Genomic DNA, 24,806 nt, shown 5'->3' on the forward strand with positions numbered 1-24,806 from the left:
ATCGAAAACACGTGTCTTTGTTTTTCTAATGGTATCGTTCGTCTCGTCTATCAGAAGACCTTGGTTCAAGTATATTGCGAAATTTATAGATATTACGGGTCGACGTTGCACTCGGAGAAAGGTCGATCTCTTTCCTAATCGTATCATTAACGCAAGCTTAACGCAATCCTTTCGTAGTAATAGTATTCAAGTTTACGATTTAATAGAAGTAGAATACGAAGAAGTAATGGGTTCCGTCGATAATGCCAAGATTTTATCCGGAAGACAAGTCTCAAAGTACGTAAGCCTCGTAATTACTGTATTTTCTAAAGCATTCCCACATTTCATTCTAGATTTATGTAATTGTTAAGTGCACAGGATTTCCTGTTATTAACATATCATAGATTAAAAATAAATTATTATTTGAGAAAGAACGAATAAATAAATATTAATTTTTGTTTTATTTTTAGAGAAATACAAGAGAATCTTGCTGAAGAAGTAAAAAGCATCAAAGCAAAATATCCAGACTTTAACCCAACGCTTGCCATTGTTCAGGTTATACAGTTACATCAATAATTAATTGAAAAAATATTTGCAAATGTTTTTAATTAAAAGTTAAACATATATTTACAGGTAGGTGGAAGAGAAGATTCCAATGTTTACATTCGTATGAAAACGAAGGCAGCAGCCCAAGTTGGTGTCACTGCACAGCACATAAAATTTCCTAGGACCATTACAGAAGATGATGTAAGCAGAAATTATTAGTAAATTATATAAACAGATCTTTAATATTTAGATGGATTTTAATAGCATTAAAAATAACAAGCAATGGATAAAAAATTAACAATTTCACAATTCATTTAAATGAAAAAAATATAGTAGATTTGTAGACTGGTAGAATAAGTTGCATTCTAATATTAAAAAATTGATAAAGTTACAAAGCCAATGTCATTATCATTTAATATCTGCTTTATTATTGAAAAAAACTGATAATGATAATTTTGCAATTTTCAGTTAATCAAAGAACTGAATAAATTAAATAATGATCCAGCAATTCATGGGATTATTGTTCAGGTAAAAGATATAAACTTTTATTTATCACATTTTTAATTAACAGATTAATAAGATATTGAAAATATTTTAAGCTTCCATTAGATTGTGATAATCCAATTGATGCAAATCTGATTACTAATACCATTGATCCTGATAAAGATGTAGATGGGTTTGTTTGTTTGTTTTTCTTTTTAACTATAATAAAAATGTATGATTCAAACTTCTGACTTTTTCTAATTCATAGCATCCATGATGTTAATGCAGGAAAACTAGCACATGGACAACTGGAAGGTTTCTTTGTGGCTTGTACTCCTTATGGATGTCTTGAACTTATTAAAAAATCAGGTAATTTTTATTCTTTAATAAAATCAAAACAGTATTTCCTTAATGTAACTAGCCAGCTGTAAAAATTAACATGTTAGTTAATTACAGATGAAAATAAAGTTAATGAATTAAAATCACTAATGGTTGGTTAGTTAATGGATCTGAAAAATATATTTAAAGTGCTTGTTAAAGCTACTTATGTTGGGAAATAGTCTTGTAATTACATCATTAGGTAGATTGATTTTCAAAATAAAACATTATGCTACATAACAATAATGCATTACTAAGTGGACAGACAAAAATTATTTAAATATATCTTCAAAGAAAAATTTAAATGATTTTATTTTCCATTGTAGAGAACTGTTTTTATTTAAAAGTAATCAAAACTAAATGATTGCCAGAAATAATTGAGATGAATATAAGTTACTGATTTATGCCATCTTTCTGTGAAGATTTTATTTTCTTCAAAATGAAAATAAATGAATCAAAAAAGTTTTTAAGAATTAAAAAAAAAATTTCAAACTCATATTTTGTTTTTATTAAACAAAGAAATTTAAGTTTTCTTATCTATTTCTTATGTTTATATTGCCTGAATGATAGTTAAGAGTATGATAATGGTAGATTGTTCAGTAGATTACCTGTTTCTTCTATTGTACATTTTGTAATACAATTTTTCAACATTGCATAATGTTTATATTACATTAAATGTACAGGCAGTAAGACAAATTAATTGGCATGAATTTTCTGAGAATAAAACTTTCACCTGCAATGATCAAGAACTACCATAAAATTAAGTAGAATACAAGTAAATCAAATCACTAATTTCGTATTGAAAAGCTTCTATTATAGAACAACATATTAGGTTATTATAGTAAATCTTATTTTACAAATTACTAGAAACATCAGTAGGATTTTCATTCTGGGTGGTGCAGGTGTTATCTACACATTTTAGCATCAAACAAACCAATTTTTAAAATTTAGTGAGGACATAATTACTTGGCAAACAATTCATTTATTTAAAGTAACATAATAATGGTCAGTGTAGATTTGAATTATTTCAGGGTATCCATGCAAATTTCAACTAGCTCAATAAAGGTTCTGAATGTTCTCTTTCATTGTTTCTAAATGCAAAATAGAAATTTGAAATAGAATCTATATTCCTCGTAGAAAATCTCGTTGCTTACACCTTTGACCAGTAGAGGGAAATAAAGCTATTGAAATTCAAGTAGTGCATTAAGAATCACTTATTTACAAAAAAGATTTTAAAGTTATATTATAATTGTACATAAAACTGAATATAAAGGAAGCTGTTCCTCTCTCAACATTCTCTGAATATGCCTATTTTTTGTTGAAATTTACAAAAAAAATGAGGATCCTTAGTAGTAGTATAAACTTTCCACATCTATTATCAAAAGGAATGTGTTTAAATTCTAATTTCCTGATCCTCAAAAGTTTGATATGATCAATTATAAAGTTTGTAGATTTAATAAAAAATTAGAGCAAAATCAATATTAACTAATCAGACTTGGCCCTCATTAGTTGCAGTACAACCTCTGGTCAAAAGTATGGAATAATGTTTGAAATGTGATGCAGGAATTTATAAGGCAAGTTTTAAAAAATATTTAGTATTTGCTTGACTGCTTATGGAAATTTTGAGAAGACATATTTGCATAAACATGTGCTAAAATGAAGTCAGTTTTATGCATTATTAAAAAAAGTAGGATTCATTCTACTAAACAAGAGTAGAGATGAAAATATGGAATACTAGCATAGCAGGGACAAAAGTTTAGAATATGATGGACATGTTCTATATTAAATTAATTTAGTGACACTATTATTGCATAATATCACATTGAGATTAAGCATGATAACGATTCTGCAGATTTCAATGTTTGCATTCTAAAACTATGCCAAAAACACCAAAATTGAGCGATGAAAAGAAACAGTTGCTTTTTACCGTGCTTGTAATTTGTAATTATCTGCTGATAATTTCATAACACAAAATGTGGACAAAGTGCAGTGTCTAAAATTATAGCTAAGTGTAAAACACAAAGAACTGTCTTCAGTCAACATAGGTGTGGATGCCCCTGCATAACTATGATACAAGAATACAAATCTTCCTCCTCTAATGATTTTAATAAGATTTCTAAGTCATCCATAGAGATCTGTACCAGCTTCTTTCCATTCAGCATTTATCTAAAAAAAAAAAAACTCACAGAATGTTAAATGAACTTTGCTATATATGGTTTCTGCTTTGCTTTTCTTGATACCTGACTGAGAAACATAAAAAAAACTACACTGCAGTGGGCAAAAACCTACCAGAAATAGGATTTGATGCATTGGAAACATGTTCACCGACGAGTCACGTATTTTGCATTGGATATGGAGATAACAATGGTAGAAATTCTACTTAGCAAAGTTTGGAGAAAACCCAATGAAATCAGAATGCCTTCTATCATTAATGATTTCCAATTGGCAGGGTTTAAGCTGTTGCTAGTTTTTTCTCTAAAACACTACAACTTTGACACATTTCGCTAACAAATTAATGCTTTTCAGGTAGTTAAAATATCTTCAAAATGTTTGTTGTTAAAAACGTTAATTTTTAAGATGTTTAACTATGTGTAGTTCTGCCGAAGGCAGATGGAAAATTCCATTATGCTTGTTTGGCCTACCCTACCATATTTTTGCGGATTGACCAGAATGCGGCATATAACTGGGGGTTACCGGAATGCTGGTTAAACTGAGACTGAAAAATAAAATTAATCAGATCTAACAAAACTAATTGTTAAATTAAAGTAAACATTCTACTGTGTACAATAAAATGACATTTTAATTTGACCGACTCACAACTGGGAAGTGTTTTCATTTACAGGCTAATAAAACAATTAGCAGCTTATTGGGTTAATAGCAATAATTAGTCAGTGTGGACTGCACTGACTATTACTTTCATAGCAGATTGTTTTATTGGTACCCCCTGAACTTGAAAGGTAACTAACACCTTCCTCAAATTTCTGCTGATGTTAATTGTGTAAGTTGAAATAATTTACAGTGTGTTTCTGAAATTTGATGTTTATTTTTGCATTTTTGGATCAAATTATAATTTTAAAAATCCAGCAATGAGTTGCTTAACTTTCCCGGCAACATTTGGTGGCACCATCTGTTATGACACTTAGTTTATAAACTTAAATATAAGCTTTTTGCCATTTAATAATAATAATTTTGAGATTAGGGATGGGTTTTATAAAAAAAAATGTAAATGCTAACAATTAAAATCATCATTAAGTCCGACACTTCTGGAGATACACAACCCCCACAATCTCCCTATTCCCTTGTCCTTTAACCACCAAAATTTAATAGCATCAATCCCCCTAATAAATAAACCTCATGCTTTTTGTTGAGAATTTCTGAAATTTTGCAGTTATCAAGTTTTAAACAAGGTGAACAAAACATGCCCCCTCACACAAACATCCATACATATGGGAAAAACCCCTGATTTTTTTTATTTCATTTCTCGATGTTTCAAGATCCCGAGTCCAAAAATGCAAAACTCTTGGGGTGTCATTTTTTGACCGATCGCCATACTTTCCCTCTATTACTTTTCCTGCTCTATTATAACAAACAAAAAAAAAATACTTTCGGCATTCCATATTGTTAGAAAGAAGACAAAATGCAGAAATTAAAGATATAATCATAATTTTTGATGCAGAGTTTCACAATTTTAGAATAAAAATTGACATTTACAAGACTATACGACATAAAAAAATGAAATGAAACACATTCCTCTAGAGGGCACGTAAGTCCTCACATAAATCAGCATGCCAGTTTTTAACATACTGAAATATCTGATTTCATGGTCTCCCCAGATAGACTGTCATACTATACAATCCACGATAATATGGTACTTGTTATATTATGTCATTTAGCTAAAGTGCCCAATGATGTCTCAATTACTGTGAATTCGTGTTTGATGGTCATGTGGTAAAAGTCCACCTAAAGGAACCGCATTCTTTGGAAAATGCAAAGCATGTTTTTCTACCTACTTTGATTGACTATTTCTTGGCAACAGTATGATAAACAGTTTCAACTGTTCCAAATCAGAAAACCTATCTTCTAAATTGGCAGAGTTCACTCTCTAGTGAATTTACTGATAAGGTCATAATGGAATGGCAGATATTCACAAGTTCTTGTAACCACAGTTCAATGGAATAGTCAAAACAATTTCTGACGGAGTGGGATTTGTTTAAAAGTTTGTTGCTGTCAGTTGTAAATGACCTCCTCTCAGATTACCCTCATGTAGCAACAGTTATTGAATTTGTTCTTTCACTTTCAGTGCACACTGTCGAGCATGAAAAAGGTTTCAGTGAAAGGAAATTAACAACTCCAATTCAAAAGTCTTGTTCAACAAATTGCTGACATTTTTTACATCATCTCCATAAATGACCCTCCAAGACAGGAATTTTATTTTTGTTCAACATTTGTTGCCTGGTGTGAATCAAAACCAAGAGTAATTGTTCAATAATGTATGATGGTTGTGGGTTGTAACAACAGATTCACCTTTCATTAACAGATACTGTACATTATTACAGTGTACTGCACTATGTGAATAAACAAATGTTTAAACAATAATGTATTGTGTATTTTTCTGAGCAGCCTCACAGGTGAGAAATGTTACTTAGTTTCTAAAATTTTAGTAAAATTAGCTAAAATGCTATAGAAAATTTTTTCCCACTTTTAAACCCTGCAAATGGCATTATGGTTTGGCCTGTCATGACTGCAGCAGGATCTGGACATTTAGAAATTGTCCACACTATAGCAAATGCAGAGGTTTACTTGGAAATTTTAGACAATTTTGTATGAAAAATAGCAGAGTGACCTTATCTACCAAGATGACAATGCATCTTCCCACCGTGCTAAAACAGTATGCCAATAGTTCCTAAACAGCCCAAATTTAAATCCAATACAGAATTTGTGGACTGTTTCGAAGAAACTAGTTCAAAAACAAAAAAAAAAAAAGAAAGGAATCGAAGAGTACTACTCTAATCAGCTGGGCAAAAATATCTGCAGACTGATGTGAAAAGTTAGTCACTTTATTACTACTATAACATGTCTTAGGACTTCCTTTGGCCTTCAATACCATGCAGTATTAATTTACTTTATTCCATACTCATGTCTCTGTGCAAAAATATGGAATATAGTAATTACAATGTTGTTTAAGTGTTGAGCATGCTGTTTCTTAAATTTTTTTATATAATTGCTTTCATCTCTTTTCTGTTGTTACTTGCACAATAATTATTTATTCTTTTTAACAAAATTTATTTGCAATATCTGCATTTTGAAACTTTTAAGCTGAATTGATTGACATACTGCAAAGTGAACAATATGCCATACTTTTGGGGTTGTATACTTGTCTACATGGGCAATAAAAATTTCAAATATTTAAAGCAGTGATTCCCAAATTTTTTTGAGTCAACAACCCCTAACCCATTTTTCCTTTTGTGAGAAAAGCTTGCAAATATTCTTAGAAAAACTTTTCTACAAACATCACTTTGTATGTTTGTTTTCCATGTCTGGAAAGCATTAAACACAATGTTTTTTCTTACCCATTTTAAGAGGAAAGGGAAAGGTTGTCAGTGACTCCAATTCTATGGTTACTGTTCAGTACCCTGCCTCCAGCGCTCCCTGCCACCCACTGGGGCAGTAGTGCCCACTTCGGAAACCACTAGTTTAAAGCGAACTTCTCATTGAAGATTACACACTCAATTTTGAAATTGGTGTTCCATTTAAGAAATATTCTTTTTAACCTGACGATGATCTATCGAATAGATCGAAAACGTTTGTTACATTAATAAATCTCTCAGCGAACATTAAGGTGTTGGTTTAAGTTTTTTATTTATTTAATTCTGCTGGGTACGAGTGTGGTTTATATTTAGATTACACACTTACATCAGCATTATGAATAATAGGGAATCAAAGAGAAAGTATCTAAAGAAAGAATCCTGTTTCTCAAACTATTTATTTGCAATCAAATAACTTTCAAAATTTTGAAATCTACATAAATGTTCAGAGTGTAATTTAAAACAGTATGCAAGGTAAAAATCCACTTTATCAAAATATGCTGACTAAAACTGGATATCAATTATTTTATATATTCAATATTCAAATTGAAAAATTGATTCACAAATTGTCTTTAAATAGTCGAGAACATTTTGCAAAACAATATCTAAAAATCAATCACCACAAAAGTTCTGTTAAGAATTATGTTTTTCAATAGTTAATACTAAAGAGTTTAGGGTAAATGTAATTATTCTATATAGTCTTACATCAAATTTAATTAATTGCATAATGGATTTGTTGATTTTCTGCTGGTTATGTATTTTATGTATTTTAACTTATTACATATTAATTAGTATGTAATTAGTTATAACACAAGTAATCTGTATTTTATTGGTTTTGGGTGCACTGATTTCATATATAGGCTTTAACACTTTCCAGACTGGAAGACCTGCGGAGATTTATTTTTAAAAAACCACTCTAAAATATTTGTCATGTTTTAGAATTTGTTTCTTTATTTGTTAAATCTTTAACAAATAATGTACAGTGTTAAACAGAAAAAAAATTACAGTCAAACCTGTTTTTATGCGGGGGGATAGGGACCGCATTAAAAAAACGCATAAAAAAAAATCTCATGAAACTTCACGAATGGCTGTAAATAATAGTTTTCGCGACACAATTAAAAAATATTTTTTTTATGCGGTCAACAGGGACCGCATAAAAAAAGTCTCACATAGAAAATAACTCAAAACCGTACGAAATAGAATTTATTGACAACAGATGTCAGCACTTGACTGCATCGTCTGGTCTATCGTCTGTTTTACATATTTTTGTCCAGGTGGTGTTTTGTTGACTTAAAAAGTAAATTATTTCATTTTTCGCATATTCATGCAATAATATTACTATAATAAGTGCATTTATGCTATAATAAGTTTATTTAGCTATAATAAGTCAACGTAAGACATGACGAATCGCACGAGACTAGTCGCCAACTATACCGCACAAATTAAAATTTCGCATTAAAAAAATCGCGCATAAAAACAGGTTTGACTGTATATATTTTTTAGTAAAAAAATTAGAATTAGTGTTTAAATCTGATTCAGGCTCTGTCACTGTATTTTCTTTGGTTTCAGCATCAGAACTATGTATTTCTGGATCATTAGTCAATGAAGCTTCATTTAATAAATAACTTTCTGTGCGTAGCCATTTTACAAAACATCAAAATATTAAACAATATGTCACTTATGGAAAAATTTAGTCAAATTATTTAGATATTAGCATAGCCCAAGATCATTTGGCTTGAGGTAGGCGGTTAAGTCACCATCCCAAAAAATTATTTTCCCTGCTAAAACACACTTCCTACACCAACTGTAGATGAGTTTAAGCTGTCCAGTTCCATAGAATAAAAATGCCATTTATACATTTACAATATTTCCATATGTTTTCTTTGTTTGAGAGAAGAGTTAAAGAAAATCACAAAAATTGACCAAAAGAAAGCTTTGTCCTATGAAAAATTAATATAAAGTAGAATCCTTTATCCAACCTTCTTGTCCTTTCAAAAAACTGTGTTTAAGTTTTTGAAATAAAAGTTTCTTTTAACATTTTGGAAATGAATTTTATAAGAATTTATACAGTTTATTAACCACTCTGCAGTGACTGACAGATATATCCGTCGAGGGCAATCGTGTGGTAGTGGTGAAGGATGGATACATCTGTTAAATTCTTTTGGGGGTATTGCCAAAAGCTACCGCAAAAAAAAATTCACATAAAAAATGAATTCTTAACTAGACATTATTGTTACATAAAAGTGTTTACAAAATTTTTTCTGAAACAGTAAAAACAATAGTTATGAGAAAAAATACTTTTAAAAATTTCCCGTATTTATTCTCCACTACTTTGGGGTAGCACCACACCTGACTTTCCACTGTTGAAAGGTTAATGTAAGAATATATAAAAATGTCTAATGAAAAAATTCAGCAGTTTTTTTTTATTTGGAATCAGCATTCTAGAAATAGCCTAAACTATTTTTTTGTTGAGCAATGTGATAATTTTTGTTAAAAGAAATAATACACTATCAATATATTTTTAGGTGTGGAAATTAAAGGAAGTCGTGCTGTCGTCTTAGGAAGGAGCAAAATTGTTGGAATGCCTATGGCACAACTTCTAATTTGGAATCATGCTACTGTTACTATTTGTCATTCACGCACTAAAGACTTACCTTCTGTGGTAGGTTTACTGACAAACTTAATTTACAATTGCAGAGTTTTTATGAAATGATTGTAATTTAATTTACTTTTAAGGTAAGGGAAGCAGATATCCTTGTTGTTGCTATTGGAAGAGCACAAATGGTGAAAGGTGACTGGATTAAGCCAGGAGCAGTTGTCATTGACTGTGGCATAAATTCAATACCAGGTTAAAAATTTAAAAAAATTTTGACAAATATTTTCACAACATTGTTAAAAGTCTTTGTTTAAATATAGATGCAACCAAGGCATCTGGCTCCAGATTGGTGGGAGACGTTGATTTTGAAGAAGCAAAATCCGTAGCATCCTACATTACACCAGTACCAGGTGGAGTTGGTCCTATGACCGTTGCAATGTTAATCAAAAATACTGCAGAAGCTGGAAAGAAAGCTTTAGAAAAGAAATTGGTAATTATTTTTTTTGGTAAATTTACTGTTGTATGCATTTTTTATTATTATTTTTTCTATTCTAGGGAACCAAATTATAAAAAAGACAAAGAATTGATTGAAAATTTCCAGTACAAATTATGCCATATTCATTCCAAAAAAGATTAGTTTTGTATCATCATCTCTGAAATAAAAGAATATTTTTTTAAGTGCCAATTTAAAGTTTTATTCTTAAATACTATATTTATTAACAATAATTTGAAATTTACATTGACTAATGAATAAAATATAATGCGAAAATATTTTTTACAAATTATTTCCAAATTATTCTTTCATCTTCTGGTAATTCTGACCAATTAGGTGAAGGTAAACCAGTAACAAGCCAATTAAAGTCATCTATGTTATTCCAATTATTTAAATCCTGATCCAAACCTGCTAAATCAAAATGATGTTCTATATTTGGATAGTGCCAGTTGTATGGAGCAAATTTCAAATTTTTACAATCCTCAATAATGGCTCTTGTCGTTACATGTAGGTAAAAGTGGGTATTAGTTGTAGAATGAATTCGAGCTTGCTGACAAGCCATAACAAACGTGCAGTCTGTGCAATTTTCTATAAAAACAGATGTTGACACAGGTCCCATTAGAATGGTGCAGTTTACTATTCCATTAATATGTATTGTGTTAGGCAATCCAAATATTTTGACCATGCAATTTTCTAAATGATACAGTTCAATATCTTTTCCATTTATTTCTTCGGGTTCTTTTGTCACTTTTTCATTAATTAGATCCCTAAATCCATAGAGACATGTATCTACGTTGACTGCTACCAATTCTTTTTTTGATTTAGCACAATCAGTACAATCTTTTTCTTTATCCAAATGTTTTTTCTTTGATTTAAAAGCAAACTTTTTTTTGGGTAAATATTTATCTTGTGTAGTTTGAATGACTTCTTGTAATGATTTCAGATTTTCGTGAGCAATCCTGATATCGTAAGAAGGAAGAAAAAAAGTTGAATCTGCCACAAATTTTTGTAGAATTTGAAAATCCTTAGCAATACTATCAAAATAACTTCTTAAAGTACACTTTTCTACTGTTCCTACTTTAGATAATTTTTCTTCTATGTCTTGTTTAGCTTTTGTAAATGCATTACTAAAATAAGCAGTCTGTTCTTGAATCACTTTCTCTTCATTAGCTTTCTTTCTTTCTAATTCAGCCAATCTAGCTTCTTCTCGTTTTTGAAGTCTTTCCGCAATCTGTTCTTTCCTCATTTCATATATATTTAGATCTGATGATTCCATAGCAAAAATATATTATTTTTCTTTTTGAATATCACTCACAAACTTTTTTAGATCGTTTTCTCTATAAAGTGGTTTATCACTTTCAGCTGCTTTTTTCAAAACTCTCATATAATCTTTAGATCTAGAATTTGCTGCATTATAATGAACTATATTTGCCTCAGGAAACTTCTGAAAAAAATTTTTTTAAGGAAAATTAAATTAATAATAATTGAATTATATTTTAAAAGAAAAACTTGCTTTAACTAATTATTATGAAACAAACATGTATTAAAAATCTTCGAAATAATTAACCTCTCTCATTTCCTTACTACTTGGAGTACATATCTTGAATAGTGTATAGCCTGTTCCTCCAGTGAGCACCAAATAAAATAAAGACTTTAACACACGTGACATCACAAACCTAAAGCATAAAAATAGATTTTAAAATTATCTGTGAATTGTAACATAATAAGTTATCATTATCTATTAACAGAAGCATAATGAGTACATATATAAATGTAACACACATTTTGATTTGCATGTTCAACTATCAAACATTATTTTCCCACAATCTCCAAATGATCATTGAAATTTGGTTCAATTTTAAACTAATTTAAATATGAACATTTATTTCCAATTTACTAATTAGTTTGAAAATAATCTGGAATTAATTCAAATCCACAATTCTTGCCTAAAAATGACTGTCAATCCAATTGTTTAAGTTTTTTTATTAACTGTGTTTAAATATTCATTTTGCAATAAACTGATGATAAAAACAAATGCAACTGAATGTTTTCATTTAAAGCTAATTCACATAAGAAATAAAATATAAATGAAGACCAAATTTACAAAAAATTATTATTTTAATTTCATTAAGATTAGTTTAAAAGTGCAGATACAACTCACTTAGAAAATAAAATTTGAATTCCCCCATCCCTACATAAGTTTGATGTTATAGTACAAGTTTGTGTTGGGTAAGCCAATAAAATGGGCTTACCCATACAAACCTTACTCACACTTTAAAGCTCAAGCACTGAAACATTTATCTCATAACAATCTTTAGGTTTTCAACGTGGCATCGCATAGACGGATTCCATTTTGTTGCATTCTTAAGTACAGAGTTTATGTTGCTTATTATATGGGATAATAAGTCCATATACATCCTTGCAACTTCATTACAAATCTTTTCTTGACCTCCTCAATGTCTTGTGGGGTTGATCACTGAACATTTTATTCTTCAAACAGCCATATAAGAAGAAATCACAAGCTGTTGGATATAGCAATCTTCTGGGCTGTTAATGGCACAAGAACCTCATGGGCCATGCTGTGCTAAGTTGTTCATTGGGCATTCCTATGTATCTTTATATAAAGAATAAAAGTATATTAAGTAAAGAACTAAAAAGAATTAAATGAATACAGAGAAGAACCACCAACTATGTCAATGTTTTGCAATTACTTTATAATCAAGATCAAATCCATGAACAGGCATACTATCTGTTCAATAAACTATCAAAAGCATTTATATTAGTAATAGAAATATTGGAAAGATGAAATGAATGCATAAATAATGAAATTACAAAGGACTAGTTTCAATGAAAACAAAAGTACAGTGGAACCTTGCTTAATGAGCACCTCGCACAATGAATATTTCACATAACAAGCAAAACAAATTGTAAAAATTTGCCTCGCTTAACAAGCAATGTTTCACTAACGAGTGACAAGGAGAGGGGAAGTTGCGAATTGTGCGCATGCAGCATGCTTCATCAGTCTGTGTTTAGCACTCGTTCCGCCAGCATCTTGGTGTCACTTGTGATCACATATTTTTCCAAACTTGTGTTCACACACATTACTTATAAACGTCAACAACCATAGCCTGATATAATAAACACACCAAACGATATGTCAAATTCTTGGGTCATTAAATTTAATGACCGATTCCAAATTAAATTTTAGAAATATCTGAATAAAAATTAACTACAGTAGAGCATCGTTTATCCAAATCAATTGGGGACTGGGGTTGTTTGGATAACCGATAATGTACGAAAAAATATATTAACCTATCCGATGTTGAAATTTTTCTCCGTTGCGTCGCTTCATGTTGAATTTTTGTAGATTTTAAGCCTAACGAAAATTTTTATAATAATAATCGAGGCTATTGTATCGTTAAAAATTATTTCTTTATTTTGTACAAACAAAATAAATATACTGAAAAATATAAAAACAAAAAAATTATACTTTAGAAGTTAATCTAGTATCAAAAACTTTCGATTCAGCATGACACAGTCCGACTGGAAAGCTTTTGGATAACCGATGTTTCGGTTAACCGGCTTTCAGATAAACGATGCTCTACTATATTTATAATTATTAAATTTAATACGAGATGGAAACATAACTGCCTACCTCTACTCAAATTAATTAATTTCTAATATTTAATTAGAACCTTTACATAACCCAAGAATTTGGCATATCATTTGGAGTGTTTATCAAACATATTAGCTGTGATTTTTTTTTGTTTTGTTTTGTTTGTTTCTGCAAATCGAATTCTCATTCCAGGATGGTTCGTTCCATGCTAGAAGAAAAGGTGATGATGATTCATGCTCCTTAACAATGTATATTGTACAATTTTTTTTTGAACAAACATTATACATAAAACATTTGAGCATTTTTTCAGCATGGAATGCATTATCATATTTTACATCAATTTCTATGGGAAAAATTGTTTCACTTAATGAGTGTTTTGCATTACGAGCAAGACTCTGGAACGAATTATGCTTGTTAAGCAAGGTTTCACTGTATTAACAATTTATCTACAGATATGCCTGCTCTAACAATGAAATAAAGACTATAAAATAATTAGATAACAAACTTCAATAAATCAGAAATATGCAAGAGATATTACCAAAATCATATGAAGAGAAATTAACATACTGTATCAAATCAGAATAACTTCTGTATAAATATATGACAAGTGCTGAAAGAGAAAAATACTTTTGATAGACGAATCTGCACTAAATTAAGATCAAAATTAATTAATAACTTGGATTCTTTGCACTAACATATTTCAAATGGACAAAATGAACTAAAAGTTTGCTTCACTTTTTAATTTGAACATGTTTTATTTATATTACTAATTTTTGTTCTTTCTTTTGGAAAAGTTTTGTAATGTACAGTATTATATTTGGGTTGGGGAAAAAGAAATCCATTATTTTTACATTTATTTCAAGACTTTATTTAATGTGGTTTGGATTGTCCGATTTAGGTCAAATATGCACTGTTTTGTTTTATAATTTGTTGCCATTTTAAAGGTAACTTCATAATGCCCCTCTCATAGAAGCCCTGGTCCCTATTGGCAAAAAACTCAACTAAGCGATTTTCACAATCTTTTCTTGATGCCAATTTTTTATCACTAAGGAAGTTTTGCAATGATAAAAAAAATGGTAATTGCTTGGAGCCAGGTCTGGACTATATGGTGGATGCATCAAAACTTCCCGACCAAGCTCCCGGAGTTTTTGGTGAGTCACTATAGACGTATGTGGCCTGGTGTTGTCCTGATGAAAAACAACACCTCTCCTGTTGGCCAATTCTGGCCGCTTCTGGTCAATCACTAGCTTCCAATAGTTTAATTGTTGACAGTAGAGGTCCGAATTTAATGTTTGACCATATGGAAGCAGTTCATAGTAGACGATTCCTTTACAGTCCCACCAAATGCACAGCAAAACCTTCCTGGCCATTATTCCTGGTTTAGACCACCGTTTGAGCCGCTTCACTGCGCTTTGACCATGCTTGTTTTCGCACAATATTGTCATATGTGACCCATTTCTCATCCCCAGTCACCATCCATTTAAGAAATGGGTCGATTTCGTTCCATTTGGCCAAGGCTTTGCAGATGGAAATTCGATCCATCATGTTTTTTGTGTCAATTCGTGCGGCACCCAACATCAAGCTTCTTTTTGAATCCAGCTTTAAGCAGATAGTTTAAAACTGTTTTGTGGTCAATCTTTAGCTCCTGGGCGATGCTACAACTGCTAACATGCTGGCCCATTTCAATCATTTCCATGATTTTATTGACATTTTTGATGACGGGCCTACCTATGTGAGGTGCATCTTTAACATTGAAATTACCAGAATGGAATCGACGAAACCAAAATTGTGCATAATTGGCTGTGACAGTATCGGGACCATAAACATCATTCACAATTTCAGCTGCATGGCTTGCATTTTCGCCTTTATCAAAGCAAAATTGTAAAACATACCAAATTTTCTCTTTGGTAACTTCCATCTTTTACACCCTATAACTCACAACTAAATCGACCAATCAAAAAACTGTAACAGAATTTTTTTTAGTACGGAATGTCACTTTTCCAATGAGCACAAGTCTGAACTTGTTTCATCAATATTTTACGAGATATATATCACTACAGCCATCTAGCAACAAAATAATGGATTTCTTTTCCCCCAACCTAATATTTTGTAAATACTTCATATATGATTAATAATAATAGAAACATTTTATAGATTTTATTATATTCCTTAAACAACCTAACATGTAAACCATATTAAATTTTCACACGTACACTCAAAACTGTTTTTGTGCAGTCTTTTTTTTTTGTGCGATTTTTTATTTGTATGATTTGTTTTGTGCGGTATATGAATTTCAATCAAATTAGTATACTGCACAAAAAAAATTGCACAAAAACAAGTTTGAGTGTATTCTTCAAAATATTTTTGGTGTTACCAATAATAGGAAATACAGTAATTTTGCAATTTCTTCTTATAAACTATATTTAAAATTAGATATGAAGTAATTTGACAAGAGGGGGTCAGTTAGGCTGACATCTCGTGATAAATTTAGAGTATCGGGAAGAATTGGCTCAGGGCTGATTCTTCCCAATACTCTAAATTTATACATAATAAAATGGTAGCTCAACAACACAGTGGTTCATTTCATTTGGTTTTGATTATTCAAGTGGAAATTGCTGAACTTAAATTGTATCTTTTACAAAAATATGTATTTAAAAAGCCTCACCACAAAATGAAAGGAAGAAGCTTCAGAGATTTCAGAATAATATTATGACTTTTTTTTATTGAATAATTTATAAGCAAATTGCTCATTTCATTATATTCAAATGAATATAATGAACAACAATTAATAGATTGTTTTCCACTAAATATTCAAGCCAAAAACAAACCAAATTTATAATACTACTCATTTTAACAAAGCATATATTTGATTGCAATTCTTTTTAATTTTCTGTCATCTATATAAAAACCTGCTAATTTGAGCTTTTCACTAATCTGAACCCTATACAAAAGTTAGTTCAGATTAGTCAGTGGGCACTGTATAAAGTATCCTTAAGTATTCAATGAACTGTGTTTGCTTCAGGAGTTCTCAAAACCTGTTATACTATGAACCATAGTACAGGAAAATGGAATAAACTTATTGCCATCATTTTTCATATGACTATTTTTATTCATATCTATTCATAAACTGTCATTTTACATTTATTTTGGTTATCTAAAGTCATAAATCACACATAATAAAGAATTCAGGAAGGCTGATGATAATCAGTTCTAACCAAAGATCAACATAAATTAACTGGTACTAATGTAACTTTGTTATATTGTATTAAATGATAAGACTTAATCATCCTACAGAATAATCATATATGAAACTTTATTTCATTTACAATTAATATTCTAGATGGACTTGACCAATCTTGCTGACATAATTTTGTAAAAGCCCATAACTGTTGCATACCTATCTCGCTACATTTTGAGTTATGAAAAAATTCCATACAGAATCCGATTACAATCCCAATACAAGAAAAGGAAACCTAAAGAATAAAATTGTGAATGTTAACAATCATTTAACATAAAATACATCACATTAGAAAATTAAACAAAATGTTTATCTAGTGTAATGTTATAAAGTAACCTACTGTCTTGCAGAGTTAAAACTAACATTTTATTCAAAGTTGAAAGTTCTTTCGATAGTTTACAACTATCCTCTTCAGGCTGATTTTGATTAGACTCAAACAGAACAAGATTTTTCATATTTAAATAAAATTGGAACATAATGGACAACATTTTTTAAAAACACTCCAGCTACACACCCATGGAATGTAAGAAATTTGATAAAGGATTATAAATTATTAAAAATAAAAGTTACTAAATGTTATGTTAATAGTAAACATAAAAATAAAACACTCTCTTATATCAAACCATAGTTCTGCAATCCATAGTCGATTATATAATGTGACCCATAGTTTGGGAATGTTGAGAGTGGTGCTGTTACACAGGAGGGAAGATATATAAAATGCCTTCCATAGGAATAATGTTCTCCTATCCTAACATTGTTTATCCACTTAGCCACTGGTAAGACATCTTTAATAGTATATACAGTGGGTGATCAGTTAACGAACAGTTCGGACTTCGAACAAATCAGATAAACACTTTCATGAAAGACTTTTATGTTTGGACAACGAACACCTCACAGAACAAACACTAGTAGTAGTGACATAAAATAATGAATACCGATTGGTCTTCCCTTGTCTTCAGACAAGAATTTGAAACTTTTCGGAGTGCAGGAGATGTTGACAACAACGCTCAACCCAGTATATACTGATCGGTATTTCTCTGAACTTTGAAACTCTTCCCTGTAATTCCAGCCTTTTACTTTTCTGACAGAAAGAAATTTTTTATAGTATTCACGAGACTGTCGGGCAGGCACTCATTAAAGTTTTGAGTCAGTTTTTATTTTCAAAAGGTGAGAGTATAATAACAAAGGTAGAGAGTGGGCAGAAGATGTCTGATGTTGCTGGGCAGTATGATTTGAACAGGTCTACAATACGCCACAGTTCAATCTTATCTAAGAAAGATACAGTATAATCAAAAAGACTCAAGCAGCTAAAGGAGGAACAAAAATCACATCTGAGAAATAAAGAACATTGAAGAGCTCATAATGGAACCTGAAACTGATCTGACAACAGAAGAACACCAAGAAACTCGACAAGATATGTATTCTTCTGAAAAAGAGAATTAATGCCGACATCTGCTATTAAAGATGTTTTGAAGAAGTGAGAGGATGTCAGAACAACGGTCTTAGAATGGCATCCAAACCAGGTTGAGACTTGGGAATTTCTACAATTACAATGCTATTAATTACTTCCGAAAAATCCTGAAGAAGAGAGAAAAGCAATCAACTTTGGATAGATTCTTTAACGCCCACAAACAGAAAAAACATGACTGATAAAAATGCAAGACTGTGTATGTATGTATTTTTATTATTACATATAAATAAACATAGTAAGAGTGTATATAATTTTTTATTTTTGGGGGTCTCCAGAACGGATTAATCAAATTCCCATAAAAATCTATGGTAAATTGATAATTGGTTAACGAACAATTTGGATAGCAAACACAGTCTTCAAATGGATTATGTTCATTAACCAATCACCCACTGTATTCAATTTTTATTGTTTCAAAATATTTAAGGTTTGAAGATGATGGCCTTTGGTAACTTAGTTGAATTATTTAATGCACCTTTAAAAATGGGATTTTTAAAACAGTTTTATCTTCCTACACACAGTTTCCCAGCAGAGGTAGATAAACACGTGGTCAAATCATTCCAATAGTCACTCACTTCTCCAACACCAGCATTGTGGAAAGATGTGAAATTTATAGTCACTGTGTTACTAACACACCCATAAACATCAGGGACAAGGACTCACTTCCTCCTGCTTATCATCTCACTCTTTCATATCAATTGCTGGTGGCATTGCAGTCCACTTCCTTTCTTGTTTACTTTATCAAAGACCATCTCTTCATCCTTCCAACACTAGCACTCATTTTTTGAACTGTTCATGCCTGAGGACAGCCCATTAACTGGGTGAAAAGCATTAGGACCCCCTTTTTTTTTAAAAAAAAACCCCACTGTTAAAAGTGTTAACTAATTCAGAAAATGGTATAACATACCAAATTAATGTTTGGCTTTCAACTGAAAAACTCATTCCAAAATGTACTTTTAATGTACAAAATTAAAATTCATTTAAAGTTAACAAACATTTAAACTAAATAGTTTTTATAAAATTCTCAAAAATAATCATCATAAGTTCAAGAAAAGGACTGACATATACTAAAAATCATTTTGGGAACAGAACTTTAACAAACTTCTTGTCCTTATCCAGAAGTAATAACCTTAAACAATTATTCACAAGAAATAGTTTAACACAGCAGCTATTCTGAGGATCTGGCATTGACACAACCTGCAAATTCTGCTGTGAAAAGATTTTAGAAAAAAAAGACAGCTCCAACTTAGACAGCAACTCTTCACACTGAATAGTCTTTATGACAGCCATAATGGGTGGGATTAATTGAGAAAAATTCTTCTTTGTTGTAGGAATAAACTTTGACCCTTTCAATGTTCAACAAGATGAAGTGTTTTTTTTAGCAGTTTCCATGCTGATAAGTGACAAAAACAACTTTCATTTCACACTGGGAATGTTAGACACATCACACCTAACCAACATTAAAAACATTTATTAAAAAATTGCAAGTACTTTTGAAGACATAGCCTTCACTATCAGGCAAAAATCTAACACACATTTTAAACATACAAATAGAACACAAATGTAATGCTTCTTTTTTAAATTCAGTAAAGGTACAAGATTGAAATATCAAATATTCAATAAAAATTAGAACAGTAATAAAAATGAGATGCAAGCAAAATTATCAGCAAAAATATAAATCTCCAAGTATAAAGATCTTTAGAGAATCTACAACAGTGGTTCCCAGAGTGAGTGCTACTGCCCCGAGTGGCGAGTAAATCTAGGGGGGCAAAAAGAAACAAGTGGGCAGTAGAGGGGCACTAGAGGTAAGGTACTGAATGGTGACCTTAGGTGAAGGTTGGGGTCACAGACAACCTATCCCTTTCCTGTTAAAAACGAATAAGAAGAAACATTGCATTTAATGGTTTCCAGATTTTGAGAACAATATTTTGTAAGGACACAAAATGTGAGGTTCATAGAAAAGTTTTCCTAAGAATATTTTCAAGACTCTCACAGAAGGAAAAACAGGTTGGGGGCATCGGGTATAACTTTATGAAACTAAGAGAGTGGTGGCTCAAAAAAATCACTGATCTACAATGTGAATTATTATTGTTAATTGTCTACTTGGACTTTACTTATTAATAGGACTTTATACTGGTGTTTAAAGATTGGCACAGTAATGAGAGTTAGTTCAGGAAAGAACAAAATTTCTTTATTATATCACCTGTAGTAATAATTTCTGTACATATATTATACGTGTTTCGGGCTAGCATGCCCTTCATCAGCAGTATTACTACCAAACACTAAAAAGTAACAATAACAAAACAAATAAGTTACTGTATAACTTGAATACACAATTTCTTTTTCTTCCATTAAAAATTCCAGATAAAAAAATTAGATTTAATGGAAGAAAAAGAAATTGTATATTCATTCAATTGCAGCTGTGATCCGGCCAAAACTTATATAGGAGAAACAAAAAGAAAATTAAGCACAAGAATAAAAGAGCACATACGTGCAATAAGGGGTAATTATGCAAATTCTGCAGTCACAAAACACTGCAATAGTTATGGGTGCCAAATCGACAAAAATACTGTAAAAATTAAGAAAAAAGAATCAAATAATTACAAACGTCAATTATATGAACATTTAAACATAAAGAAAGAAAGAAATAGAATAAACAATAATTTGGGTCGTGTAATCCACCAATCCTGGAGCACCATATTTGATGACGTTTATAAAAAAGCATAGTTAATAGTCTCCTTATCATAATGCTATTGAATGGTGGCAAATGAAACCTTGATGTGAGTTTTTAATGAAATTTTTTACATGATGTTGTTAGACTTTAATAATTTACAGTCTTTATTTACTTTATTTATTTAATTTTAATTATACAGTGAAATGTTTAATTGTAAAACGAAAAATATCCAGTTATACTCGGGATTGGAATATGTATTTACAGTAAGTTTTAAAATTGTATTTTATTGCTAAGAAATTTTAAGTTATACAGTAACTTATTTGTTTTGTTATTGTTACTTTTTAGTGTTTGGTAGTAATACTGCTGATGAGGGGCATGCTAGCCCGAAACACGTATAATATGTGTACAGAATTATTATTACTATACAGGTGATATAATAAAGAAATTTTGTTCTTTCCTGAACTAACTCTCATTACTGTGCCAATCTTTAAACACCAGTATAAAGTCCTATTAATAAGTAAAGTCCAAGTAGACAATTAACAATAATATTAGAATTTAAGGACAGTAAGGCTTTTACAATTACAATGTGAATTGTTTAAATAATTCTATCCATAAAGGTGGAATATCAATGGTAGGGATATTACAGGGTGAAAACGACACAATATAAAGATTTTTCCATAAGAATAACATTCTTTTGTCATAGCACCATCTCAGTAATCTAGTATTAGCCCAAGGAGACATGTAGCCATGCCCCAATACTCTTTTTGAAAGCTCAATTGTGAGTTTATTACTGGCAATTCGCATTTTTCACTGGATGCTCTCAGTGTTTAAAAACAAAACTATTCTATCTGGGTCGTTTGCTTAATTCTTGTGTATTATCAGCAGTAAAGATGAATAGAAAAAGTAAAGCTTTCTGTTGCGTTCCAAATTACAATTTCAAAGACTTACGGGAGCCTAATATAAGTTTTCGTCTATTCCCACACGAAAAACAGATGATTATTCGGAAATCGGTCGGTTATATTTATGAGCTTCTCCGAATTCTGAAAGAGTGGATTACTGTTAAGAATTGGCGGTTTCCCGATTGTCCAACTTTACATGAACAAGTTATGCTGTCAATTTTAAAAGATATTTTCTTAAAGTTAAAATGCCAGTAATTTTGTGTGGGACAAAGGATCGGATTTAAGCATTTCGAAGCCCTAAGCTGAACTCTAAGTCCCCTTACCAACCCTTCACAATTTTAGAAGTCAATCATAAAAAGAAAAGAATTAAATCAGATTATGTCTCAGATTTATACGGATATTGGAAGAAAAAGATGAGGTTTCACTAGTCTTGTTTTATAACTGAATTTAATTAAATTTTTATACTCATTCCATTAAAAATCTTTTTTAAAATTCGTTTTATCAATTTTTTTTAAAAAAAGACCTTATGTTAATTCTTAGAAAAAAATTAATGAAATACTACACAAAATAAAAAGTAAAGCATATATTGTTGGTTCGTAAAAAAATGTTTATTACAAAATTCGACTTTAATTTTTTTTTTTTACAAATGTTTGAGGCCCCTTGAAAGTCGAAGCCCTAAGCAACAATTTAAATAGCTTTTTACTTGTAAATCCAGTCCTGATAGGACAATGTCGAAGCTGATGCTCTTAACACAAAGGGCACAAATATGTATAGAACGATCTCTCACTTGTTTCGATACCACATAAAGACGTGTCCCGCTAGCAATAATTGTTCTACTATAAAATTTCTCGATAAACAGCTACAAGCAGCATATATCATTATATCGGACAATAATATATGATTAATTTTACAATACTAGTTGCAAGCGACCCAGATGAAGTAGCCATTTTGTAAAAAATGCAGCGCCCTCTATAATTCACGAAAAACACGAATAGCCTCTTGATATTCTGCTACCTGAACTTGCAACATTTTGGATGTGGCTCCAATGTACATTAATGGTGTTCCTGATAACGGAATTGCGTAAACCCAAATTTTTCATATATGGTAACACTGTCCCTATCATTACATAAACTACTTCATTAAGATAGGCTGGGGAACAATTGGTAAAAGAAGGTCATGAATTCTGAAAAGAAGGGCTATGTGTAAAGATAAAGTGACCACAAAACAAATTGGCAGATAAACAATGTGGTGATCTTGTTTATTAGAAAGGAATGTCTGAGAATAAATCAATTTCCTGACATGATTAGAGAGAGACTTAAATTTTGCTGGGAATATCCTACCCTGCATATGACATCTCATATAATTTACATCTCTTTGTTAATATATATTTTACATTGTCATTCTCATATATGTATATATATATGACAATGACAATATAGTGAGAATGACAATGATTGAGAACAGTAGCCTAAAATGAAAATTTAATAACTGGTAAGATACAAGAGTTGCATATCTAGGAGGAAGTTAGTGAAAATCTAATAGCAGCTATAACTCAAACAAAAAATTCATCAGTATTATATTTGAAAATAAAATATTAGATTTGTATATTTGATTTAAAATTAAACAATTAAAAGTAGAAAAAAATTATCATTCATATAAGTGCAGCTCATGAATTATCATAATTGAGTTGTTTGTGTATTATTTTAAGCTTAAACTGTTAAATACAAAATTAGCAGAAATTGTTCAATTCCTAAAACTAAAAAAAACTAGATAAAAATGTTTAATTTTCTTCAAATTTTTTAAAAAGTCAAAATTAAGTACCGTATATCTCGGCGGATAAGACGACCTTCAGATAAGACGATGTATAAATTTTCGTCGAAGTGTTATAGTTTTAGCATATATCTGTCCTATAAGACAACCCCCAAACTATCAACGGCCTATGAATTTAGTTTAGATCAGCAATCATTATCTGAATAATAATACTGTATATGTATCAGGGGTGGCCAACTTTTTGTGCACATAAGATCTACTTTTTATCGTAAAACGTGTCGCGATCGACTTGTTGTCATAGGCATAGTCTAACTGGGGAGGGGAAGTGTGAAATACATACTATGTTTATACACTGTTTCAGTACGAAGTGCACTCACTGCTTGTGAGTCGAGTCATAACTGCATGCACACAGTTGCGTTCGGTTACAAATACAGGGTGACAATAATTAACCCGTAAAAGCTTTTTGTATTGTAAATTTATTAAAGGAATGAAAATTAGCAAAACAACAGCATATAACAGTGACAATACTTTACGTATTAATCAGATATTCAGCCAGTTTCAAAGTGGCCTCCTTTTGCTTTGATGCAGAGCCCGAAACGCGTTTTGAAATTCTCAGCAATGGGCCGCGCTCTTCTGGAGACAGTTTGTCTCACTCCCAGCGCAAGGATTGCTTCAGCAACTCCAAACTTTTGTGGCGCTTAGTGCAGGCCCTGGCCTCCAAAATGGACCACACACTGTAGTCCATTGGGTTCAGATTCGGCGAGTACGGTGGCCATTCCACAGACGAGATGAAATCGGGAAAATGAGCCTTGCACACTCCTGAGTCTTCTTCGCCCTGTGTGTCGGCGCCGAGTCCTGCTGAAACATCCATTTCGCACTGCCAAAATGCTGCTGAGCCCACAGAAGTACCACAGCCTCGAGAATGTCACAGTGGTACACATCTTGATTGATTTTGGCCCCTTGATCGACAAAAACAAGGGGTGTCTTGCCGCTCGCACAAATTCTGCCCCAAACCATGACTGACATTGGATTTTGTGATGTTCAATGACGGCTGAGCGTCCAGGAGCCCCCGCAGACCAGT

General features: G+C 31.1%; 3 protein-coding genes across 3 annotated transcripts in view; 2 read left to right on the forward strand and 1 right to left on the reverse strand.

Moving 5' to 3' along the window:
• LOC136969547 (uncharacterized) lies at positions 1 to 10,252 on the forward strand. The gene is made up of 10 exons (XM_067263753.1): positions 1 to 276; positions 450 to 534; positions 613 to 726; positions 994 to 1,053; positions 1,125 to 1,201; positions 1,277 to 1,377; positions 9,497 to 9,633; positions 9,708 to 9,819; positions 9,888 to 10,057; positions 10,123 to 10,252. The coding sequence occupies exons 1-10, from the start codon at positions 29 to 31 to the stop codon at positions 10,135 to 10,137; spliced, it is 1,119 nt and encodes a 372-aa protein (XP_067119854.1). The 5' UTR covers positions 1 to 28; the 3' UTR covers positions 10,138 to 10,252.
• LOC136969556 (L-asparaginase-like) overlaps positions 1 to 24,806 on the forward strand; it is a 120,382-nt gene that overhangs the window by 51,752 nt on the left and 43,824 nt on the right. The window lies entirely within an intron of this gene.
• Positions 10,253 to 24,806, reverse strand: part of Tbcc (Tubulin-binding cofactor C) — a 20,811-nt gene continuing 6,257 nt past the window's right edge. Inside the window, exons 2-3 of the mRNA XM_067263754.1 lie at positions 11,628 to 11,736; positions 10,253 to 11,504 (exon numbers count right to left, since the gene is read on the reverse strand). Coding sequence (XP_067119855.1) covers positions 10,350 to 11,336 — 987 coding nt within the window. The 5' untranslated portion in view covers positions 11,337 to 11,504; positions 11,628 to 11,736 and the 3' untranslated portion in view covers positions 10,253 to 10,349. The remainder of the gene's footprint in view (positions 11,505 to 11,627; positions 11,737 to 24,806) is intronic.

This window comes from Centruroides vittatus, unplaced genomic scaffold (assembly GCF_030686945.1).
Source record: "Centruroides vittatus isolate TY-2023 unplaced genomic scaffold, ASM3068694v2 contig_18, whole genome shotgun sequence".
In the NCBI taxonomy this organism is placed as follows: Eukaryota; Metazoa; Arthropoda; class Arachnida; order Scorpiones; family Buthidae; genus Centruroides; species Centruroides vittatus.

Excerpts from the sequence above, each read along its gene's own strand:
- LOC136969547 (XM_067263753.1), top strand. The coding sequence starts at position 29 with ATGGTATCGTTCGTCTCGTCTATCAGAAGACCTTGGTTCAAGTATATT. Across the intron at positions 727-993 it reads GGACCATTACAGAAGATGAT|TTAATCAAAGAACTGAATAA; the intron begins GTAAGCAGAAAT and ends TGCAATTTTCAG. Across the intron at positions 1,054-1,124 it reads TTCATGGGATTATTGTTCAG|CTTCCATTAGATTGTGATAA; the intron begins GTAAAAGATATA and ends AAATATTTTAAG.